Source organism: Cicer arietinum, chromosome 8, assembly GCF_000331145.2.
Source record: "Cicer arietinum cultivar CDC Frontier isolate Library 1 chromosome 8, Cicar.CDCFrontier_v2.0, whole genome shotgun sequence".
NCBI lineage: Eukaryota > Viridiplantae > Streptophyta > Magnoliopsida > Fabales > Fabaceae > Cicer > Cicer arietinum.
This window is the reverse complement of record NC_021167.2, coordinates 27,269,849-27,292,136: the sequence shown is the minus strand read 5'-3', so window position 1 is coordinate 27,292,136 and position 22,288 is coordinate 27,269,849. Positions and strand designations below refer to the sequence as shown.

Genomic DNA, 22,288 nt, shown 5'->3' with positions numbered 1-22,288 from the left:
AAAATTATTTTTATGGTATTTAATTTTGAGCTTTTTGAAAATAAAAAAAAAAAAAAAAAAGTGATTGGAAGGCAAAACTATACTGAAAATGGCCCTATATATAGATGCTCATTGGCAAAACTTCATAGATATTTCATATCAATAAAATAGTTAACTAAAAAACAAAACACAATATCTAAATGGTTTCTATTTTGTATCTTGTTTTTCTCTTTACACAAAACTGGGAATAAAAGAAAAGGAGAACAGAAAAATATTACAAAGAGTATAATAACTAACAAAATTGAAAAAGAGAAAACGATATTTTCTTTTTAATACAAAAATATAGAATCCAAGATAAAATTTTATGAAACCAAATCCATTAAATCTATAAGCTAAAACCCACCTTCCAATAATGAAAAAGGATAAGGTGGCAACGAATTATTCTCCGCCGCCATTTCACTAAATATTCCCACACGTCCCAATTCCGGTGCCGCCGCCGGCGACACCACCGTCAACGGCGTCGGAGCAACCGTGCTATCACATCCATAACCCATTTGCCCAATCTGAGTCTGCCCCCACCAACCAACCACCGGCGCCACCGCCGGTGGCGGCTCACGGCGGAAATAATCAATTTCAAAACCCGTCTCCGGCGACAACGACATCATATTATAAGCAACCGTCACCTCGTCTTCCTCGAACTCCGTCTTCACGGAATTCACCACCGCCATGCCGGAAGATGAAGAAGAAGTCGATGTCGTCGCCGCCGTCATCGCCGCCGTCTCCGGCAATATCAACCGTGGTTTTTTCTTATCAATAACCTTCTCTTTCTCCCTCTCAACAAGAATTCTAGACAAAATTTGAGGATCTTCAACGACATTACATAGAAAAGCCATCATTTGTTGTGGTCGTTTCTCTGTTGTTTCTAATCGATTATTCATCCTTTGAAGTTCTTCTTCCAATGTTTTTTGTTCTTCTTTTAGCTTCGCTATTTCCGTCACCATAGCTTCATCTTCGTCTAAATCCTCAAACTTTACATCATTAAAATAATTATAATTACTATTATTAATCTTTCCACCAACGTGCTTTTTCCTAGCTATGTTCTTCAATAAGTGCTTTTGTCCTCTTAAAAACCACTCGTTCGCAAATTCCCATTTATCCGGATCCACTTTTCTGAATCCCTAAACAAAAACAAAAAATCGCAAAAATATCAAAAAATTTGATTGAATTACTGAAAAATAAAGAATACCCATTAATAAAAATATGATTTTGGGAAATGGGTTTGCTTTTGTTTCTGAATTGAAAATAAAAAATTTGAAACATAATTTTTAAATGATTGTGTACAATCACAAAAATAATAGTAATATTGTGAATTTTAAAATCGTTATAAGTTGTATCAATCACATTTAGCCATATTTTTTTCTATAATATAAAAGTCAACTAAAGATCAAAGTGAAATTTTAAGAAAGTTACAATTTGTAAAATTATGATAATTGAAAGTGATTATGACAAATTCATTGTAACATTGAACGTAGACGAAGATGAAATACTTACGTAGGTGTTGAGTTGTCTAACGAAGCTAGAGAAGTTGTTGTGTTTGAAAAACACAGGAAGGAGTGAGTGAGAGAAATCAAGTGGGTCGAGGACGATGAAACTGTTGTTAGCTGGGCCCCACTTGATGAGATTATCAGTCGTTTGATCGTTAACCATTTGGTAAGTCTTCATAACGAACGGTGCGATCACGTTGTTTTGCTCCATCCCACCCATTAATTAAGAACAACAACAACTCACACACAACAATTATAAAGATAGAAATATTGATGAGTTGTAGTGAGAGAGATATATGCTTCTTTTTTAAATATGAGAGAGAGAGAGAAAGAGAGATTGTAGTGAGAGAGAGGGTTTTTCTTTTTTGGAAGGAGGAGAGCACTGAATATATAAAGAGATTGCATGTACAGTAACAACAAGGGTACGTGTCTAGTAATGGTAGGGGTGTAGTATTAATTGTTTATTATTTAATTTAATTTTATTTATATATCAATTTTTTTTACAGTAAAATAGGTTTAACTTTTGTTATAATTATTTTTTAAATAATTTATATTTTGTAAATTATATTAATATAAAATCAATGTAAATTAATAACATATTTAATTTTAATATTATATTAAAATAAATAAAATAAAAAGTTTATATATAAATTATTTTAATTGATATAATATAATATCAAAAATATATTTATAAATTTAAAAAGAATTAGAAAGTAATTTATAGTTTTAGAATCAGTGTATATACTGACACAATTAAATTTTTTATTGGTTGAGGATATGGGTTGGGGTTGACGTGGCAACGCTTTGTACACGTCACTATCACGGAAGATATTTTGGTTATCGGAAACGCGCTCTGTTAGCGCGTGAAACATTGGTAGCTTCGGTGATATGGAAGTGGTCCCGCGTCTCCCGGTTTGAGGACAACGGAGTAAACGACATGGTGTTTTGGGTCGAAATTTTACCAATGAAGTAGCTCTTGAGAAAAATATATAAAATCATGCACTTTTAGTATTTTCTATTAAAATAATATATATTTATAAATTAATGTGTAAAGTTATATTTATTATTATAAAAAGTTCATTTATGAAAAATAAATTTAAAATTTGATTTTTAATTTTTTTTTTTGAATTTTTTATATTTAATCTAACTAAAGTTTTAAAAAAAAATTGTCTAATTTTTTTTATAATATAAATATGTTTTTAAAAAATTGTTCTGAAATGATAGTTAAAGTAAATCTTAGTACGATAAATGTCGATATTATTAGATGTAATATCATATTCTGATATATTCGTGAGATCTCACATTTATGGGAGATAGTTATGATGATATTTACTATCTATTTCAACACAAGATAAAGACAATTAAACATATTTTATTTTAAGAAAGATTAAAATTGTTTGTTGGATAATTTTATAATAACTAAAAAAGTTATTACATAAACTGAAATTAAAAAGGTGAAATTTTATAGACCTAATAACTTTTTTTTATATGACTATAATTAATTCACGCAAATACGAGATCCTGAAACAAGACGTGTAACCTAAAAATATTAACATTTTGTTAGTTGAGCTAAGATCTAACGACACACCTAAAAAAATATTTAATCTTAATACTATAAAAAAAAAATAAAAACAAAAACATACTTAATTTTAAATATATTTTTAGTTCATACAAATACATCGCTTTTGATTTTAGTTTTTTTTAAAAATATATAATTTTTTTAATCACTATAAATATACACTATTTGTTTTTGGTCATTGGCGTTTTATTTGTAGTCCTTGCAAATGTATATTTCTTGCTTTTAATTTCAGAAAATATTCTTTTTAGTCTTTATTTAAATAGACTAAAATCAAATATTTTTATACATTATAAAAATAAATTTTAATATAAATAAATTATATAAGGTCTAAAAACAAAATATCAATGACCAAAAAACAACATATATTATAAACTAAAATTAATTAAAAAATATACAATGACTAAAAACATATTTAATTTTTATTTATTTAAGATAAGAGCATGTTAGAAGGGAAAGATTTAGATAAAGATATAAATAACATTATTTAAAAATACAAAATAAATATGAAATATTCAAATTTAAAATAAAATATTAAATTTAATAATATCGATATTATACGGTTGAATTAGAATTTAAAGATATCAATAATACAATTCTAACACTATCAATTCTGTTCAAGATTTTTAAAATAAAATTATTGCTTACTAATTATGAAATTTTAGATTTGAACCAATTTAAAAAAAAGAAGAAATACTGAAACTATGTATGGGGAAATTAATTAAAGTTGTTGATCATGGGCAAGCAGAACCACCAAAGTATATTTGTATAATATAATCAACAAAGGCATCCATAGAAATGAGACAGTATCCTTATCAACAAAGGCATCAAGACATGAAACACAGACACTGAATGCCAAAGCAAAAATAATTCATTCATGGCTTAAATTTATAATACGTTAGGCACATAATACTATCCTCTGACATTTTTGTCAACTAAAATTAAATAATTTACGACACACAGTCTAAAATTCTCTTTTAATTCTTTTCATTATTTAAAATTTATATGAGTCTCATCAAATTATATAATTTTATTTAAATATCAAATTAGACAATCTTATTTAAATTTAGTGTAATCTATATGAATTTTAATCTTATTTAAATATCAAATTAGACAATCTTATTTAAATTTAGTGTAATCTATATGAATTTTAAGTAATAAGAGCGTGTTAAAAATTATATATTAAAGAGTTTGTTAAGTTATTAGTATTATTCTTATTGATAAGTTAACAACATTAAAATACTATATTCTTCTCTTTTTAAATATTAGTCATATTTTCACACTATCTTCATAAAAATAAGTGATGAATTTAATATATCTATGTTTATTTAGATACTTCAAAAATAATATTTATATTTAAATATATTTAATTTGAATTTTTATATTTCAAGATATTATCTATTGTTCTATATATAAGAGAAAGTTGAGTTAAAAAAATAAAATTATTTAGTTTAAAATTTGAACTAAATACATCAATTTTAGTTGACTTAATTTTCACTTTGATAGACTAGAGGTAGTAAATTAGTAGCATTAATAAGAAGTATATTTATCTTTAAGTTATAACTCAACTGACAAATATCGATATTATTATATTGAACACTATATTTCGAATTCGAACTCGGTACCTTGCAATTGTGTGTGAGCTTGTGATAATATTTACCTTATCTTTTATGGAACCATTAAAAATAAGGAATGTGTTTAAAAAATAAATAAATATACATAATAAATAATAAATTAAGTTTATATTTAGGAACAATTTGTATCTCATGAATATCACAAATGTGCATTTAAAGGCAATTACAAAACTGCTTAGTTCGGATTTTCGTTTATTTTAAATAGTGCTTATAATTAAGGAAAAAGATTTTAAAAGTATAAATTTTAGACTTTTTTGTGGTCAATGAGTGTTTTGTATAAATTATGTTGTGCATTATTTTATCAAAAAAATTAAAAATTATGTACTACTGAGGAAAAAAGAAGAATTATGTAGTATTCCATTTGAATATATTTGTGTCGTGTTAAAGTGAGTATTCCTTAAAGTTTCAAGTCGAGTTAAAATTACGTGAAAAAAATGTGAAACTTTAAATGAAAATATTCATATAAGATATGCTGTGCCAAAATGAATATTCATTTTAATTTCATATTGAGTAGCATAAAGATAAAAGAAGTAAATAGTTACTTTGCGTGTAATGGAGCAAAAAAATTTCATATTAATATTTATTTTGAGGGAAAAAAATAAATTTATGGTCAAGATGGTTTGCAACTTGTCTATGCAAAAAATGTAGTTCCAGAGGATTTACAATTTTGCTATGTAAAAATTGTACAAAAGGGTTTGCAATCTTGTGTCAATAATTTATATATAATCCACATATGTCAAAGTTAAATGCTAGGTGATAATCAATAACTTATATAAGATAACTTATATAATAAATATGAATGGTCAAAATAGAATTATTAGTTTTTGTTCAATCAAAAATATTAATATTATTAAATTAAACGTCTTGTTTGAATTTAAAAAATAAAATTATTTAGTAATAGTACTTTTTCGTCACGAGTATATAACATTTTATGATATTTCAATTAATATTTGAGGTTATTACCTATTATATTTTCTTACATTTTTACTTTTATTATCTTAATTAAAAAATATAAATATTAATTAAAATTATACTTTTATAAAAATTTGTGTATTTAATTTATTAAATAAAAATATATATATTTTACAGTTAAATTAATAAAATTTATTGTTTATAATAAATTATTAAATAGAATAATTCATCTCAAAATTAATCCGAGAATCAACATATTGACTCTCATATATAAGGTCATCTGTGATGAGTTAATTTCTAATTATCAACCAGATTTTTCAAATAGAGCCATAATTTAATATTGAGTGGCTCACTTGGATGAACTTTGAATGTTGATTCTTGGTTGAGACTTAGTACTCCATCTATAATGTATTATAAGTAACAATCGATCAAATTTCACATATTAGGAAGATAGTTGATATCTTATTTAATTTATATAATTTCCATAATAATTAAGCTTATTATTTAAATTATTCTCCATGAATAATAAAAATAGATTATTAAAAACATAAATAATTAAATTAAATTAAAGGTATTTTAAATAAATTATCATTAAATAAAAGAAATTTTATAATATTTACTTATATTTAATTCTAAAAGATATATGTTAATTTTATGTATGTAAATATAAAATATATTGACATGATATATATCTATTCGATTTTAATTATCTCAATTTTAAGTGATCACTAGATGACCACTATTCGTACTCTTATTGTAGTTGCATTTATTTGTCAATGACATATTTCTCAAATGAATGTCAAAAATATTTTTTTAAATGGTGAGCTTCATGAAGAAGTCTATATGGTCCCTCTACAAGAAGTTTCTTATAATCAAGGGGAAATATGTAAGTTAAAAAAGGCTCTATATGGTCTTAAACAAACTCCTCGAACTTGGTTTGAGAAATTCTCTAGTGTGATAACTTCTCTTGATTTCAGCTCTAGTGAACATGATTTTGCATTGTTTATAAAACCCACCACTTATGGTCGCATTATACTTTCTCTATATGTTGATGATATGATTATTACATGTGATGATGTTAGTGGAATCAATGAGTTGAAATTGCAGTTAGCAAAACAGTTTGAGATAAAAGACTTATGTTAGATAATATATAAATATTAGTAGTAAATGTATTTTAGATATTTATATTCTCATGTATATATATTCATTGTAACCATAATAATTTAAGTTTGGTTTCATTTTATGTTATGAAACCCTATAGTGGTTGTCTTTCCTATCAAAATAGTTTTTTTTTATTTTTTTTTTTACAATAGATCCCAAAATCAACCAAAGTTATGCATGTTAACAATGAAAAGAGGAAGAAGATAGACAATCACTATAGAGTTTCATAACATAAAATGAACCAAATTTGAGTTAATAAAGTTACGATGAGTATATATACAAGAGAATAGAAATATCTAAAATACCCTAACTACTAATATATAATAACAATGTCTAACACTATTTTTAGTGTAATTAATTTGGTTCAATTTTTAAAATATAAATTTAAAATTCGATATAATTCCTGCAATTTTACAAAGTAATATTAGAAATATCTAACAAATATTCAGTTACGTGTTGACTTTTCATTTTTTGAATCAACCTACAATTTTATATTAAATTAATTTAAATACAAACCCCTCTAATTATTAGTAGTATCTTAATTTTTTTTTGAATCAGCCTACAATTTTTTAATACCTTAAAATTACAAAGTTAAATTCATTGAACTCACACATCCAATATAATTCGAGAGTTATTTATAGTGAGAGGGAGTGAAGGTAGGTAGTATCCAAAAAGAACAGTGTCTTAGATTCGTCTTTTTTTTTTTTTAATTTCTGATTGGCTTTTGGGTTTACTTTTGCACCAACCACTTTATATATATTATATATATATATATCTATGTTACTTTTCAAGTGATGATTCACCATTGGGGAACATATTCATATAGGTCATATTATCCATCTAAATATTTAGGGATGGAAAAAAAAAAGTTACTAGTCAATTTAACGAATATTCGTAAATAAAATAAATAAATATTTTAATTATTAATTAGTTAATAAATATAGAAATTGATTATAAATACTTGTATCATAAAATATATTAATAAAATTAATATATTGTAATAATTTATATTTATGTGTTAATTTATTAATACTTTTTATACTATATATTACTTATGTGTTGGCAAAATAGAAGAAAAATTCTACACAATTAAAACAAAAAATATTATAGATAAATCATTTTTTTATTTAAAAGATTATATATACGGATACTCATGGATATGTATCAAAAAATATAAAAAATATTTGCTAAGCACATATCCGTGCATATATAAATTGGGTACATATATTATTTTTATATAATATGTAGTATAACATATAAGTAATATATGTACTTGTAAAAAGAATTCTTCAATTTTATTTCTTATAAAAAAAAATTGGGACCAAAAACTAAACTGCAAACTTTTTTGAGATCTAAAATAATTTTTTTTTATAAATCTTAAATATAAAATTTTGAAATTTTATAAAAATTAAAAATTTATTTAACTCTAATAAATTCCTTCTACATATATGACAAGAGGCAAAATTAACATACTTTCCACATAATTAAGATCGAAAGATAACAATTTTTTTAGATAAACAAAAAGAGAATTGTAGTATTTTATCTATAGCACTAAGGTCTCTCATACTTCTAATTTCCCTTTTGAGTAGTGTTAAAAATGAATGCTAATGAATCATACATAATTGATGTCTCTATGTTATAAGTGTTATTAATATTATATTATAGGACTAGTATCAAGAGTATCTTGCTAATAAGTACTCCATATTTTAAACCTATTCTAAAATGTCTGGTAACTTGACCCAAATGTGCCTAACATAGTGTGTGTTTGATTAATTCAAGGGTTTTGTCTTCTCTCCCATTCTATGGGACTAAATTAGAATATTTTTATAAACCAAAATTTATAATTAATTGTTATGTTAGTATTTTCTTTTTCACGTAAATTTAAATTTGGATTTTTCAATTCTTTATATACTTCGTTCGACTTACGTTTCTAAAATTAGCGACATATTTGCAAAAAAATATTATCTTAAAATGAATTATTTATTTTAATATAACATTAATTTTTTTTAATTGTTTTATCTAATTAATATTATATGTATCATTCTCAATTATTTGTTTTTCACTTTGCATTAATGATAATAAAAAAATATATTAATACTTAACAAATGTGCTTTAGTAAAAGTATTATTATACCTACTTTTATGTATTTTTTTTAATTTATGTAATAAGGTCCAATGATTCACTGATTGTGAGAGAGAAGTAGTAAATTTATACTTGTTTGTAATTAAAAGTTAATTTGCCGTATATATAAGAAGAAACTAAAATTTTATCCCAAACTTACTAAGCAAAGAAGATTCTAGTTGTACAATATCACCCTAAAAAAAGTAAGACAAAAGATATCCAAAATACGAGTGCATTAATATTCATATTCTTCAAGCCTTTGAAAATTTAAAGTGGAAATATTTCATTTTGCATTTGTGTTATTTATTTAATTTAATTTTAATTTACACCAACTAGCTAGCATCATTGAGAAAGGAAGCTTGCTAGCACGTGAGTACAAATAGGTATAAATATATCATTAATTGGAGCAATGAGTTCATGATGTAATATATATATATATATATATATATATATATATAATATATATATAATATGCTAAAGATCCGTAATATTATATTATAAATCATTTGCATGATTGGGGGCAAAGTGAGATCCATTACTTGCCCAAAGAAGAAAAGGTGTCGATATAATTTAATTATTTAATTACTAGAGGTTCTTGCTTTGAATATATTAATCTACCTTTCTCATTTCTTGTTCCAAAGTGTTGAGAGTTGTGTGGATTTTATATTCAATACTTTTATAAGATCTAAGAAAAGAATACTTGGCCACATTACCACCATTCATTTGGCTCTCCATTAAGATAAAATAATCAATTAAGTTCTAAGGTACTATTATTGGTTTTGGTGGTAGCTATGCTTAGTTCAACTTCTAATTAATCATTTTCGTCCTTTCGCTCAAATGAAAAAGCATGATTCAATAACAATTATGGGATGAAACTATTAGGGTATGTTTTGGTTTTGGATGAGGTAATTGGTGGGGTGGAAAGAGATGAGAGCATATGATTTACTTATTTTTTAAAATAAACTTTTTTTTAAAAATCAATATTTGTTTTTAAAATTATTAAAATCAATTAATAGGCACCTGAACTTCAACTATTATATAAACAAATAAACCAATTAAATATTAATTAAACAAGTAAATCAATATAGAAAACTAAAAACAAATAAATTAACAAGCGATATTAACTAGTAAACTAGAATAGTTTATTGAACAAGTAAACTGAAATTAATCACACATAGACTATTGAAAAAAAGATTTCTAATAGAAAGGTGAGATGTGAAAATGGACGTTGACCTCGTCAAAGATATCTAAAAGAATAATTGATGTACTAGTTTAGTTGGTTTAATGCGCTTATCGATTTACCCATTTAATTAGTTGATAAACTAAATTGTTTATTAGGATATTTTATTAGATTATATTGATTTACTTTCATAGTTTAAAGTAGAATTTTAAACTACGGACTACATTACGTGATACAATCGCAAGATTGCAGTTGTAGCGGTGTATGCATTGTAACACTCACAACGCCTACAATCGCAATGATCTCAACATCAATTTAAAATCATAGTTTAAGAACTAAACAAATAAAATTTAGTCAATTGACAGACATCCAAACAAGAAAATTGATGGAAGGATTAAATAGTTAAATTTGAGAAATAGTTTAGGATTATTGTAGTAGATTTTAATAGTTTTGGAACCAATTTAGGAACTCCCCCCATTTGGATACCTAAATGATCGATCTCGCTTGACTTATTTATAGTTTTTTTAATGTTAGTATTTAATATCGAATAATCACTCAAATCTTATAATCCCTCACTTCAATATAGAGGAAGAGAAATTATTATAAATTTTAATATGTTTTTAGTCCGCCCAATTAATATCATATTTTGTAAACTTTTGAATTTAAAAAAAATAAAATAGAGGAAGATAAATTATTACTAGAGATATTTGAATTCTATTTCTTAAAATTATAATGTCAAACTATTACAATTTATTTAATAGCATGTAAACTAATTTCTTTTTTAATATATCGGCTGAAATTAGAAGACAAAAGATATTTTTCAATAATTTCCTAACATTTGATAAAGATTTCTACATGGAAGCCTTTGGTAATGTGGAAATTAAAAAAGAATAAACAATATTTGAAATTTATAGATTTAAAAGAAAAAATTGGAGAGTAAATTGTCCTTAAGAAATTATTGTAAGACTTAAATATCTTTTTTTTTACAATACACGTAAATCATTATACGATTTGTGGATTGTGACATAATCATAGTTCAAAAATAAATAAAACAAAATTAAATAAGAAATTTTTTGAATTTTTTTTTAATGAATCTCAATTTGTTTTTATAAAAGACTAAAAAATTATTTTTTATTAAGTACCATCGTTGGTACAGAGAAAGTTGAAGACCTTTTTCTCCAATTGACGTGCATGCATTTAAATATTTTGATCACTTTTTTGCTTGTGATTTTCTGGTATTTCATTTGCCCTTTACTTGAAGCTACCTTCCAAATTCCAACTTAGTATTTACTTCATGGGCCAACAAAGATATGACATATTTGTAGCACTTGTCAACTTATAAATGGATAAACATTTACATTTCATGTTCTATTTCATATCTTAATCGTGCACCTTTGACAATTGATACCAAATCAACTGAAATTTTAAATTCAGATTACATTAATTATTTATTATCCTTTCACAATCAAAATCAATTTGATATGTGACAAATTTAATTATATTTGTCGCATGTAATCACTTTAATTATTAAAAAAATTCCAACTTGTGATAAATTTTAGTTGCTTACACAAAGATGGGACTAGCTAAATCTAGATTGAATACATACCTCCATTGTCTCCATATAGTGAAGTAGATTCTAGTCCATGATTAGTTGGTTAAGTGATAGTGGAAAAATGATTTTGAGTGTAATGAAGCGTATTAGTGTTTGATTATTTGGTCGGTTACTAAGTTTTATTAGAAAATTAAGTAGCACATTTTTCTTAGGGTCTAAGTTTGATAAACAACTAAGAGGAAGATTTTCAACATATGGTTGAGTGATTCAACAAATAAGATTACCTGAAATAATTTTAAACAAATTAATATAATTTTTTTTTTACATATATATATCCAAATATTTTAAGTTACACAAAAATATTAAATTGATCTTTGAACTTTTTATTTATCAAGTTTGTCATTTATATTAATAAAATTACAACGTTGAACTATTTTTTGTCCTAACATCATTTCAATTATTTTTGGTTAAAATTTTTTAAAATGGTACTATGAATTTTGTTATCAATCATATAAAGAACAATATAATAAATTTTCATGTGATTTCATGACATAGATTGAGAGAACTTTATGTTTAATTTCAAGAACCCTAACAATTATCTCACTCAAATTATTTCTTGGTTAATTATTTTTCTAAAATTTGATTGATGATTTATGTTCTTATGATTATTGCAATAAAAGTCTCTTAAGAATTACACGAATTTAATAAAAAAATTAGGAGAATTTTAAATTTCTGTTTTACTATTTTGAATTTATGATCAATAGTACAAACATTTACAAGCATAAAGTTGACACTAAAAAGAAGATAAATGACGGTCTTTGTTACGAAAAAAAATATAAATGATTAATATGTTATTTTTATGTAACTTAAAGGACCGTATAATGTATTTTGTCTATTTTAAAATAGAATGAGTTGGTTGTTTTACGAAATTAAAATTTCTTTCTATAATGAATAAAAAAAGTTTTTTTTTTTATCATAAGGTCTAACTCAATTAATAAATTTTGATATTATTAAATTAAATATCATGTCTTGAGTTCAAACTCAAATCTTGCAGTTGTGTCCTTTGAATACGAGTTTTTTTACTATTTAATACAAAGGCAATTTTTTTAATAAAAAATTTGATTTGTATGATATTGAAAATCATGGATAATATCATAACTTTTGCGTGATATATAGATGCACTTTGCTACTATAAACTATATCAACACAATTTTCTTTAAAACAAAATCAATATGTAACCCATGTCATGCATGTATCAAAAAGTCTTGGTGTCATGTCAATAATCTAAGTAATGACTTAATTAGGTTATTTCACGCCGACTTGTAAGATTTTATTTCTGTTTTTTTGTCTAAATCTACATTTGTAATTAAGTACAAAATATGAAATCATTAAGAAGGGTCCGGAGCTATACAATAATATGTCCCTATCATTTCAAGTAAGTTCTTTAATTGGAGCAATACTTTTTTTTTTCAACCGAAATCATTAGCTCAGTACACAAAATACATATTTTTTTGATAAATAATTGAGAATCTCAAATTACACACTCACAAAAATAGAAAGATAAAATTAAAGTGATCATGCTTTGAATAAAAACAATGTTTTGAATATCAGTTAAAACTCAATCGGGTCAGATTGGCTTAATTAGAGATACAATATAGTTGTGTTTGAGTGATTAATGAGTTTCAATTAAAACTCAACTGAGTTAATGAGTTTCGGTCGATGTCAAAAAATATAAATTCAAATTGTAACATATTTTTATATTATTAAGTTCAATTCTCATGAAAACTAACCAACAAAACTTTGCACGGGTGAGAACAAAGCAACAAAATTACGAGCAAATGAAAAATATATGATCCATAAATTATGTTTTCTTATTTAATATTATTTGTGAATGAATATTTTAAAATATTGATCAACATTCTCAAAAAAAAAATTATAAAAAAATGATTGATGAGCAAATGTCTGCCCATATAAATAAATTTACTACATTAAATGAATGATAAAGTTGACTTTCTATGACTATTTTTTCCTAATAAAGTTGATACTGAATCATATTATTCATATCACATCTATTGATTTTATTAAAAGCACATGAACATGGAAAACAGGTCCAACTAGTGCATATCCTCCAAATCAAGATCTCTCGATTTGGAATGTGTTTCCTTTTAATGTAGCAACTAGGAAAGATGGCTATACACATGTATCCCACCCTAGCAAAGATCATGAGAAAAGCAATTACTTGGTTTAATGTTTTTCGTTATATAGTACAAAATGTACTATCAAGAAGTGTTCACTGAGTCTGAAATTCTTCTCTATTTTGAATTGAAGCTTCGAATAATTTTTTTTAATAAAAAAAAAGTACTACAAAATTTATAAACTACTTTTAATAACAACCACTTCTTTATATATGAATGTATGCATAAATTTAATTGGGCAGGTGAATGCGTCACATTTGATAAGTTTATTTGTTACATTATTATTAAATATGAGCCACAACTTATGATATTGGTTATTATGTGGTATAATATTAGAACCAAAGAATGACACATCACCAATGTTTTAGAGACAACATACTAAAACATGGAAGACAGTGAACATCAATCTCTATTGGAGATGTGTAACTATCATAATAAAGTAACCAATTATTTGGACACAACGGCAACGTCAAGTGATTTGTGTCTAGTATATACGTTTTGAAACCCACAAAAGCACGATGAGCTAATAAAAAAGCCACAGACACACCATCACTATTAAGCAGGGGACAAGTGTCTTGGATTACAAGCTCAATTTGAATTTTGCCAGTGATGTAGTAGTACCTTGTTGGAATTTTAAAAGCCTAATTATTTTTAATGTGAGTACTATATTTTATAAATGAGTCACACATAAAGTAAGTCTCGAATAAGTGTTTAAGTGAATGATGAAAAGAAAGAATTTATAATAATCATTTAAGAATGGTTAATTTAAACCTATAAGATAGATAAAGTGGATTCTTATCTTGAAACCGAATATTCTCAGTATACAAGAGCTAAGAATTGAACTGAACCAGCTAATTATGCTATCTGATTGTTACTCAAAATATTTAAGATTTTGTGAAGCCTTTGTACAATTAGTCTAGGAAAAACATATTTCATGCATTTATGGAGTTAGTCTTGGCCTAGTTTAGAGTGTATGTGAAAATAAAGTTATTGAAATTGAATCTCAATCTCAGTGACCAAGATTGTTTGACTTTGTGCTTCTATAGCTAGATAGAATCCAAGTCCCTGTCTAAGTTTTTAATCATCATAAATGGGAGGAAAAGAAAAGGACACTAGAATAAAAAATCATGATACAGTATAAGTAGAAAAGACATCCATGCCACAATCAAGTTGCATCAAGGAAGTACACAAGTGAAAAATGGCATATGAAGATTCAAGGTTGCAAAATACAAGCAACAACAACCCAACAGGGTGATTTGATTATGTAATCTACACTCCACATATTATGTCAAACAAGTATGTGGACATACAGTCATACATTTTGTATATAGTTCAATTTAATTCAAGTCGCAATAGTGACTCGTCTAACGAATAAAATGTAAAAACAAAGGATTGGACGACTCCTATTTCTGGACTCTAAAAACCGGTGATCTAGTAATTTACAAACGAGAAACAATCCACGCCAATGAAATCTTAGCAGCAATATCTGGAGCACAAAGAATTCACACACACAACACATCAACCAATTTTCTCATAAGCACAATCATTCACCAGAAGATAAGAAAACATTGTACTCATTTAGACGTCTCTGGAATTGAGCCAACTGCGTCTGCAATTGAAATATTCCTGCAGCCTTTTGAGACAAAATGGTATTCAATTTGGTAATATAATCATCCAGCTGATTTCCAGGTTGGTCAGCTTTAACGAGTAAATTCATCTCCTGCATAAAAAACTCACAATATTAAACAAAATAACAAAGCTTATATAAATCTACAAAGAAAGATGTACGAAATTTGTACACACCTCTTTAACAATGTCTATTGTTTCCTCCACTTGTCTACGGTGAGCAGTTACTAGATCTTCCTCATCCTAAATGCCAAGCAAAGCAGACATCATTCAGTCTTTCAATAGTCACAAATGTTTATTATTACAGCATATGAGCATACCTTCAGCAAAGCATTTAAATCATCATCGGGATCAGAATGAGTATTCTCAACATGTGATAGATTTACACTTTTGGCATGAGAGCCTATCTTCCTTTTGTCTTCCACAGTAGATAACTGGTTGTTATCCACCCTGTTGCTCACTTTTCTTGTTCTGTCTTGTCTTGGTACTAGGTAATCATTTTCCTTTTCAGCCCTCTCATTTTGAATACCTCTTTGACCCCTTTGTTGGTTGGAGTACATAGATGGTGCCAACTTTCCCTCGACCCTACCACTTGCAACACGCTCCACGTTACTTGGATGTGAGGGTTCTCTTCCACTATGTTTAGGCCATCCGAATTGATTTCTCTCGCTAGAAACATGTGCTATTTCATCCTCAAAATTATCATCATGAGGTAAAACTGGCAATACAGTTGAATCTCTAAGGTTTGATAAAGAAAAGGAATCCCTTCTGAAGCTGTTACCCTTTGACAGACTCTTTACCCTGAAATATACTGAGAATTAGAATAGAATACTTATTTTGCATCAGATTAATCACTTTCTTACCAACAAAAATTTCAAACTGCATACCTGTCGGCATATCTTAATGTGTTGAGAGTATGCTCACATGAACCTGAGCTTGGTGAAATGCAAGATATCATTACAGTCCGTGAATCACCGACAAAAGAGTCTCGCAGAACTTCAGTCAATTTACTTCCTCGGAAAGGGATATGTCCTTGGTCATTGTCTAGGGCTCTAATGCATTCTTTAAGTGCAAGTAAGCTTTTATTAATTTCGGCACCTTCAATCCTTGAATTTCAAATAAAAATCAAGTTACGAAAATGAAATAGGCATTCTGACTGTTAAAAATCAAGTTACTTGAACAAAATAGGCAAGCAATCTAAGATAGCAACTTCTAAATGAAGATACACAAATACATCATTTGGTAGGTCTTCAAGTTGCTCAAATGAAAGACCAGATAACAAAATATAAAAGCTAGTGAAATAACTATTAAGAATTCTTAAATTTGATTAATTAAGTCCCACCTAGTCTGCTTATCATTATCTGTAGTATCTGCACCACGTTCGCTTCCAGCCAAATCTATGAAAGATAGTTTACCAATAACTCGGGCAGGCTTTGATTCAGTCCCATCAGCTGATCTCTTGATACAAAGTTGAAGTATAGCATGTGATCGAGAGGATTCTTCGTTTGCACCAGTTGTACCAGTACTTCTAGTAGCACTTCCTTTCTCAATAAATTCCTTGATTGTTTCAACTTTAGATACTCTGTATTCTTGCAAGCCAACAATGCAAACCTGTTGTTTACCATCCTCCCTCATGCAAAGTTTTCTGCAAAACCATAACCAATAAACAAATACCCCGAAAGAAATACTTTTTCAATCCCACAAATTGATATGACTTACTTTCTATCATTGAGGAGATCAAACAGTTTCCCCCCATATATTTCGAAAAAACTAACGTATAATTGGAAACCTTGGCTCTGGTATGTGTGGTGCATTAATCTTAAAATATCTTGGGATGCTTTGAGGGGCAATGGTTGCATAGTATACGTCTTCCCACTCCCTAAAGTACAATAATTTCATATCAATACAATTTCAAAGGGAGGTGAAAATCAAACTAAATAGTACGCCAATGTTTACCAAACTACAATATATATTTCCCGATAAAACAGAGAAAAACTTATTCTCAATATATATATATATATATGAAAGTTGGAAAAAAATATAGAACGCAATAAGGATAACAAGAGGGGTACACCTTGACGAAATTAAGTATATACTCTTCATAAAAAACAAAGTTCATGAACAGTTGCATTTCCCCAACCTTTTTACATCATTTTGACACATGACACATATCAAGATATTTACAATAGTAAATCTCGGTAGTTAATAGTGAGCTATAGCGGCGGCGTAGCAGAGCGGAGTGATCGGTAGCCCGCTATTCAAAGGATTTACATCAATAGTTATCTTGATTTTTGTTCATACGTTATATGTTATTTGTAAAGCAAAATTATTTCAAAATATTCAAGAAACATTTGATGTTTTTATCCTAAAAATAATGTGAATAGGTAATCAATCTTACACTTCTCAATTAACAATAAAAGAATACTTACCAGTTTGGCCATATGCAAAGCAAGTTGCTTTTGTTCGTTGGAATATCAATGGAACTATGGGCTCCACAGTCTCAGCGTACACCTGGTAAAAAAAAGTAACCATTCTACTGAAACCATTGAACTATTAGTCAATGTGGTTACAAGTACTGCCACTAGTTAAATACTCACTTCATCATTTGAAACATCTTCATCCAGCACAGCATCAAAAAAGAACTCATGTTTCTCAACATATTCTGTCAAGTCAACCTGCAGACATAGGTGAAGTGGAAACACAATCAAGAAAAAAGTAAAACATCCATACATCAAAGTACAGTAAGAATATTTTAGTTGTAAACTATATGTATATGTATTCAACATTAATTAGAAAAATGTTAACCTTAGTTTGAAATGGTCTCTTTAACTGTAACTGTAATGTATAGTTGAGTTTGATTTAATTAAACACAGATCAGATCACTTTGTTTCCTAGTAGTCAAAACACGAGATGAAAATGAAAAATGTTTTCACAAATCAAGCAGGTCCTACATACATGGAACTGATGGAAGTTTGAATTTGAAATTTTTTAAGTGCCAAAATCAAAAGCAAAAGGAGAGTATTATGTTGCGTTCAGCAGTTTGGTTAATTTCAGAGTCAATTGGTGAAAAGTACTAAGTAGGTTGTATGTCAAAGAATTGCTTGCTAACTGCACGAAGCAGTATAAAGTACTAGTTATGTTGGGCTTCATTAAGTATATTTAACACATTCAATTCAGAGTTCACATCATGAAAGCGTACATTTTAAGACAACCTATCACTTAATCACCTTGAGTTTTCTTTCGTGAACTGTGAGAGAATTTGAGTCTATGGTAATAATATCTTCCTCTTTCTTTGCTATTTCCTTCTTATTTTGTGGTCTCTTCCTAACCTGCAACAACAGTAAGCAGCATTCTTAGCCAAAACAAAACGTAAATGCCAAAGGAACTAAAGTAAAGGCCCTTGTTCATCAATAATAATAAAACAAGGCATTAAAAGGAAACATATGGTAAAAAGCATACCGCAACTTTAATCTTAGCAACATTGTTTGCTCTCTCTTTATCTGCTGAGATACTTTTAAGGACATTGCTCTCAGTCAAGCCTCGAGAACTTGGCGCGAGTTTGTTCCCAGGGAAAATCGGCTCAGAGTCATCAAAGTATTGTCCCTGAAATTATCACTCATCACACATCTATTGAGTCAAATTTTGATGACTAATTCATTATCAACATCACACATCTATTGAGAATCAAATTACAACTCCAGTGTCCAGTCACTTGCATGTTCATATGAATCATCATGGTAAAAACCAAAAACCCGGAAAACTGGTAAATATGATGACCAATTAGTCATCAAAATTTTGTCAATAAACAGTATGACTCACTAAATATCCATTGTGAAAATCAGACAACTATTGAGAATCAAATTAAAATTACTACCCATTTGCATGTTTATACAATTCATCATTTTAAAAACCAAAAACCTAACAAACTTGCAATTATCATCCGCAATTCACCCAACTAATTATGCAACAAATAAACATTATGATTACTCAAGCAGCTCAAATTAATTCAACCTGAATGGAATTATTAATATAGTAGGCTTTTATCTTAATTTTCACAGCTTTTCAGCTAAAAGCTCTATTTGATTATAGTACTATGTAATAAAATATAAACAAACAAAGTATCTAAAGATTTAATGTATGTAGTCATAATTTGTAACCATATACATCAACTTTTCTTATACCATTTTTGTTTATTTTTCATTGCGGAGTAAACTATGAAGCATGGATAATGAAATAAATTCATTGAAAGTAATTCGATCAGAAGTGTCGCTCCAGATATTATAAATCCAAACACACACCAAACCTCAGGTAAAAGCTCAGTATCGAATGAATGCAAGTCAAGCAAGCCACTGGTGAACAAACGATCGTCGTCGTTCTTCCTCAAGCTCGAAGATCGAAGTCCAAACTCCTGCAGAAAACGGTTCAATCAGTAAACACAATCACACCGAAGAAGATTCAGCTTGTGAATTTTTCACACAACGAATTAAACGAAAACCTCACCTGCGCAAAAGCTGAAGGATGAAACAATCTTCCGTGATAATTTGCGTCGAGGATAAAATTATCAGAGCTCTGACGGTGATGATTTCCCGAATTGGATCGCGGCATCGATCTTTCAATCACACTCATCCACAACGAAAATTTTCAATGAATTTCAAGTTCCAGCAACGATTATGCACAAGCATAAGACGAAAATTAGAGACGAAGACGGATGAATTTGAACGGAGATTCTTCTACTTTTTTTTTCTTTTGTTCAAAAAATTTTCTCGGGAAAAAATAGTGGAAGAACGAGAGAAAGTGATAGAAAATTTGAGTTTGAAAACTTCAAAAGGAAAAGAAGTGTTCTATCTAGATGGAAAGTGAAGCAGAGCGGAAGCGCGTGTGATTAACTAGCGGTGTGGCAGAGGAGAAGCGCGTGTGTTAGGCTTAGTAAATTTTCAAATAATGGAAGTAAACTAATATTCCGCGGCTTTGCGATTTTTTGACGTTAATCCCATTTGAGAATTTTGAATATTTTAGGGACGCTCTGTATTTAGGCGCGTGAAAACGCGCTCGTATCTCTGAACTTTGAAGCGGTCGTAGACTCATAGCACTAGGCATGTCACGTTAGGTGTATAGTCAACACACTCAAAATTGAAACTCAAAAGGCTTGGATTCACGTACTCGTGAGTCGTGATGAGAGCGTGGACCCACTCAAAAAAAAATATAAAATATATATACTTTATTCAAATTTTACAATAAATATATCAAATTTTATTCATCATATTTTTTCTTAATAAGACTAGGGGAAGTACATTATTTGAACGAAGAATAATGAATAAAAGATACTTATTGAACATTCATCCTTTTTTGCACATACTGCTAGTTAATTAATTATAAAAATATGATGAATTTGATTGAATAAAATTATGTTAAAAATTATAATCAATCATATAGTTGATTTAATTATATTTTGTCGTGATTTAAATTAATTATTTATTTAATTTAATTAATTAACATTTTATATTAAATATAGATTAAATATTATATAGATACACAAAAATTATATATACTATATTTTTTACTTTTATTTTATTGTAATATTCAACCTTTTTTTCACATAGATAATTTATTTTTATAAACTTTTACAATATTAGACGGTTTTTCAATTTTCTGTTTGAAAAAATGTTGGCAAGTCATAAACATTATAATTTATTTTGGGCCTCATGTATTAATTGAGGCTTATTAAAAGGTTGGTCCCCATCTATTAGTTGAGGAAGATCATTGTTGTTCGGACACTGGGTGTACTAAAACTAGATCTACTACTTCCTATTACTCTTTGTCTAGCTAACCATGTTTATGTCCCCAACGTCATTCTCTAACAAATTCAAACAAAAACATACCACATGCTCTGATCAATATTTCTATGTACTCCATTTCCTTCACAATATCACTGTCTCAAAACATTCACCTCTCCAACATATGTTCCTTCATACAACAAACTGTTAGCCATTGCGGAAGTCAACATAAAAAAAACGTTCATACATCATGTAAAACAAAGTTTTATACTTCATGAATCTAAAGTATGGACCGTACATTTTTTTTTTGAAAAAAAGAAAAAAATATTCATTCATTTAAATCAATAGAGTACATCATATACAAACATAAATTTGACATCATTAAAATAAAAAAAATGAGTATGTAAACATACTCACAACATCTAAATTAATAGCATAAAATGATTGTAAATAATGTGACAAAATTAAAGTGATCGGAATATCCATGTCTCTGGATCTGCAACGTTGACGATCTAGTCATTAGTTGAATCAATAATTGATCGATATGCCAGTCTAAAAATTAAACAAACACTGCAATAAGACGAAAAATCAAACAAACATCGCACCAAAACGAAAATTCACGAAAGAAAAACCTAGTTTATGTGAAAACCATTTATTTAGAGTAAAACAAATGAAAAAGAAGTATATGAGTGATTTGAGGTAAAAAAATGACCCTAAATCACTTTTTTCACGAGAATAAAGAAGATAAACTTAAAATAACGCGGAGTTATCTCTCAAAAAATTAGAGTCGGTTAAGAGGAAAGATTGAAGAATGTTTTTAAGATTTTTTTATATAGATCACACACATTAACAATCATTAAAAAAACACCAAAATACTTACAATTACAAAAATGTCAATATTGATGGCATACAAAAATTATATATTTCAACACATATTACTAAAATGAACTTAACTACCTTATCACAATATTATATCATATCAATCATCCCTATAAATTTTGACATAAATCTAATATCTATTATTAATACTTTAA

General features: G+C 27.4%; 2 protein-coding genes across 2 annotated transcripts; both read right to left on the bottom strand.

The window, feature by feature from the left end:
• Positions 1–280: 280 nt before the first annotated feature.
• HSFC1 (heat stress transcription factor C-1) lies at positions 281–1,887 on the bottom strand. The gene is made up of 2 exons (XM_004512917.4): positions 1,531–1,887; positions 281–1,157 (listed from the first exon to the last, which is right to left on the bottom strand). Exons 1-2 carry the CDS (start codon positions 1,741–1,743, stop codon positions 372–374), a joined length of 999 nt encoding a protein of 332 aa, XP_004512974.1. The 5' UTR covers positions 1,744–1,887; the 3' UTR covers positions 281–371.
• Positions 1,888–14,967: 13,080 nt separating this feature from the next.
• On the bottom strand, positions 14,968–20,578 carry LOC101488942 (kinesin-like protein KIN-13B). The gene is made up of 12 exons (XM_004512916.4): positions 19,981–20,578; positions 19,784–19,888; positions 18,940–19,083; positions 18,708–18,809; positions 18,078–18,155; positions 17,910–17,991; positions 17,200–17,359; positions 16,823–17,125; positions 16,368–16,586; positions 15,801–16,281; positions 15,658–15,723; positions 14,968–15,574 (listed from the first exon to the last, which is right to left on the bottom strand). The coding sequence occupies exons 1-12, from the start codon at positions 20,104–20,106 to the stop codon at positions 15,398–15,400; spliced, it is 2,043 nt and encodes a 680-aa protein (XP_004512973.1). The 5' UTR covers positions 20,107–20,578; the 3' UTR covers positions 14,968–15,397.
• Between the last annotated feature and the right edge of the window lie 1,710 nt (positions 20,579–22,288).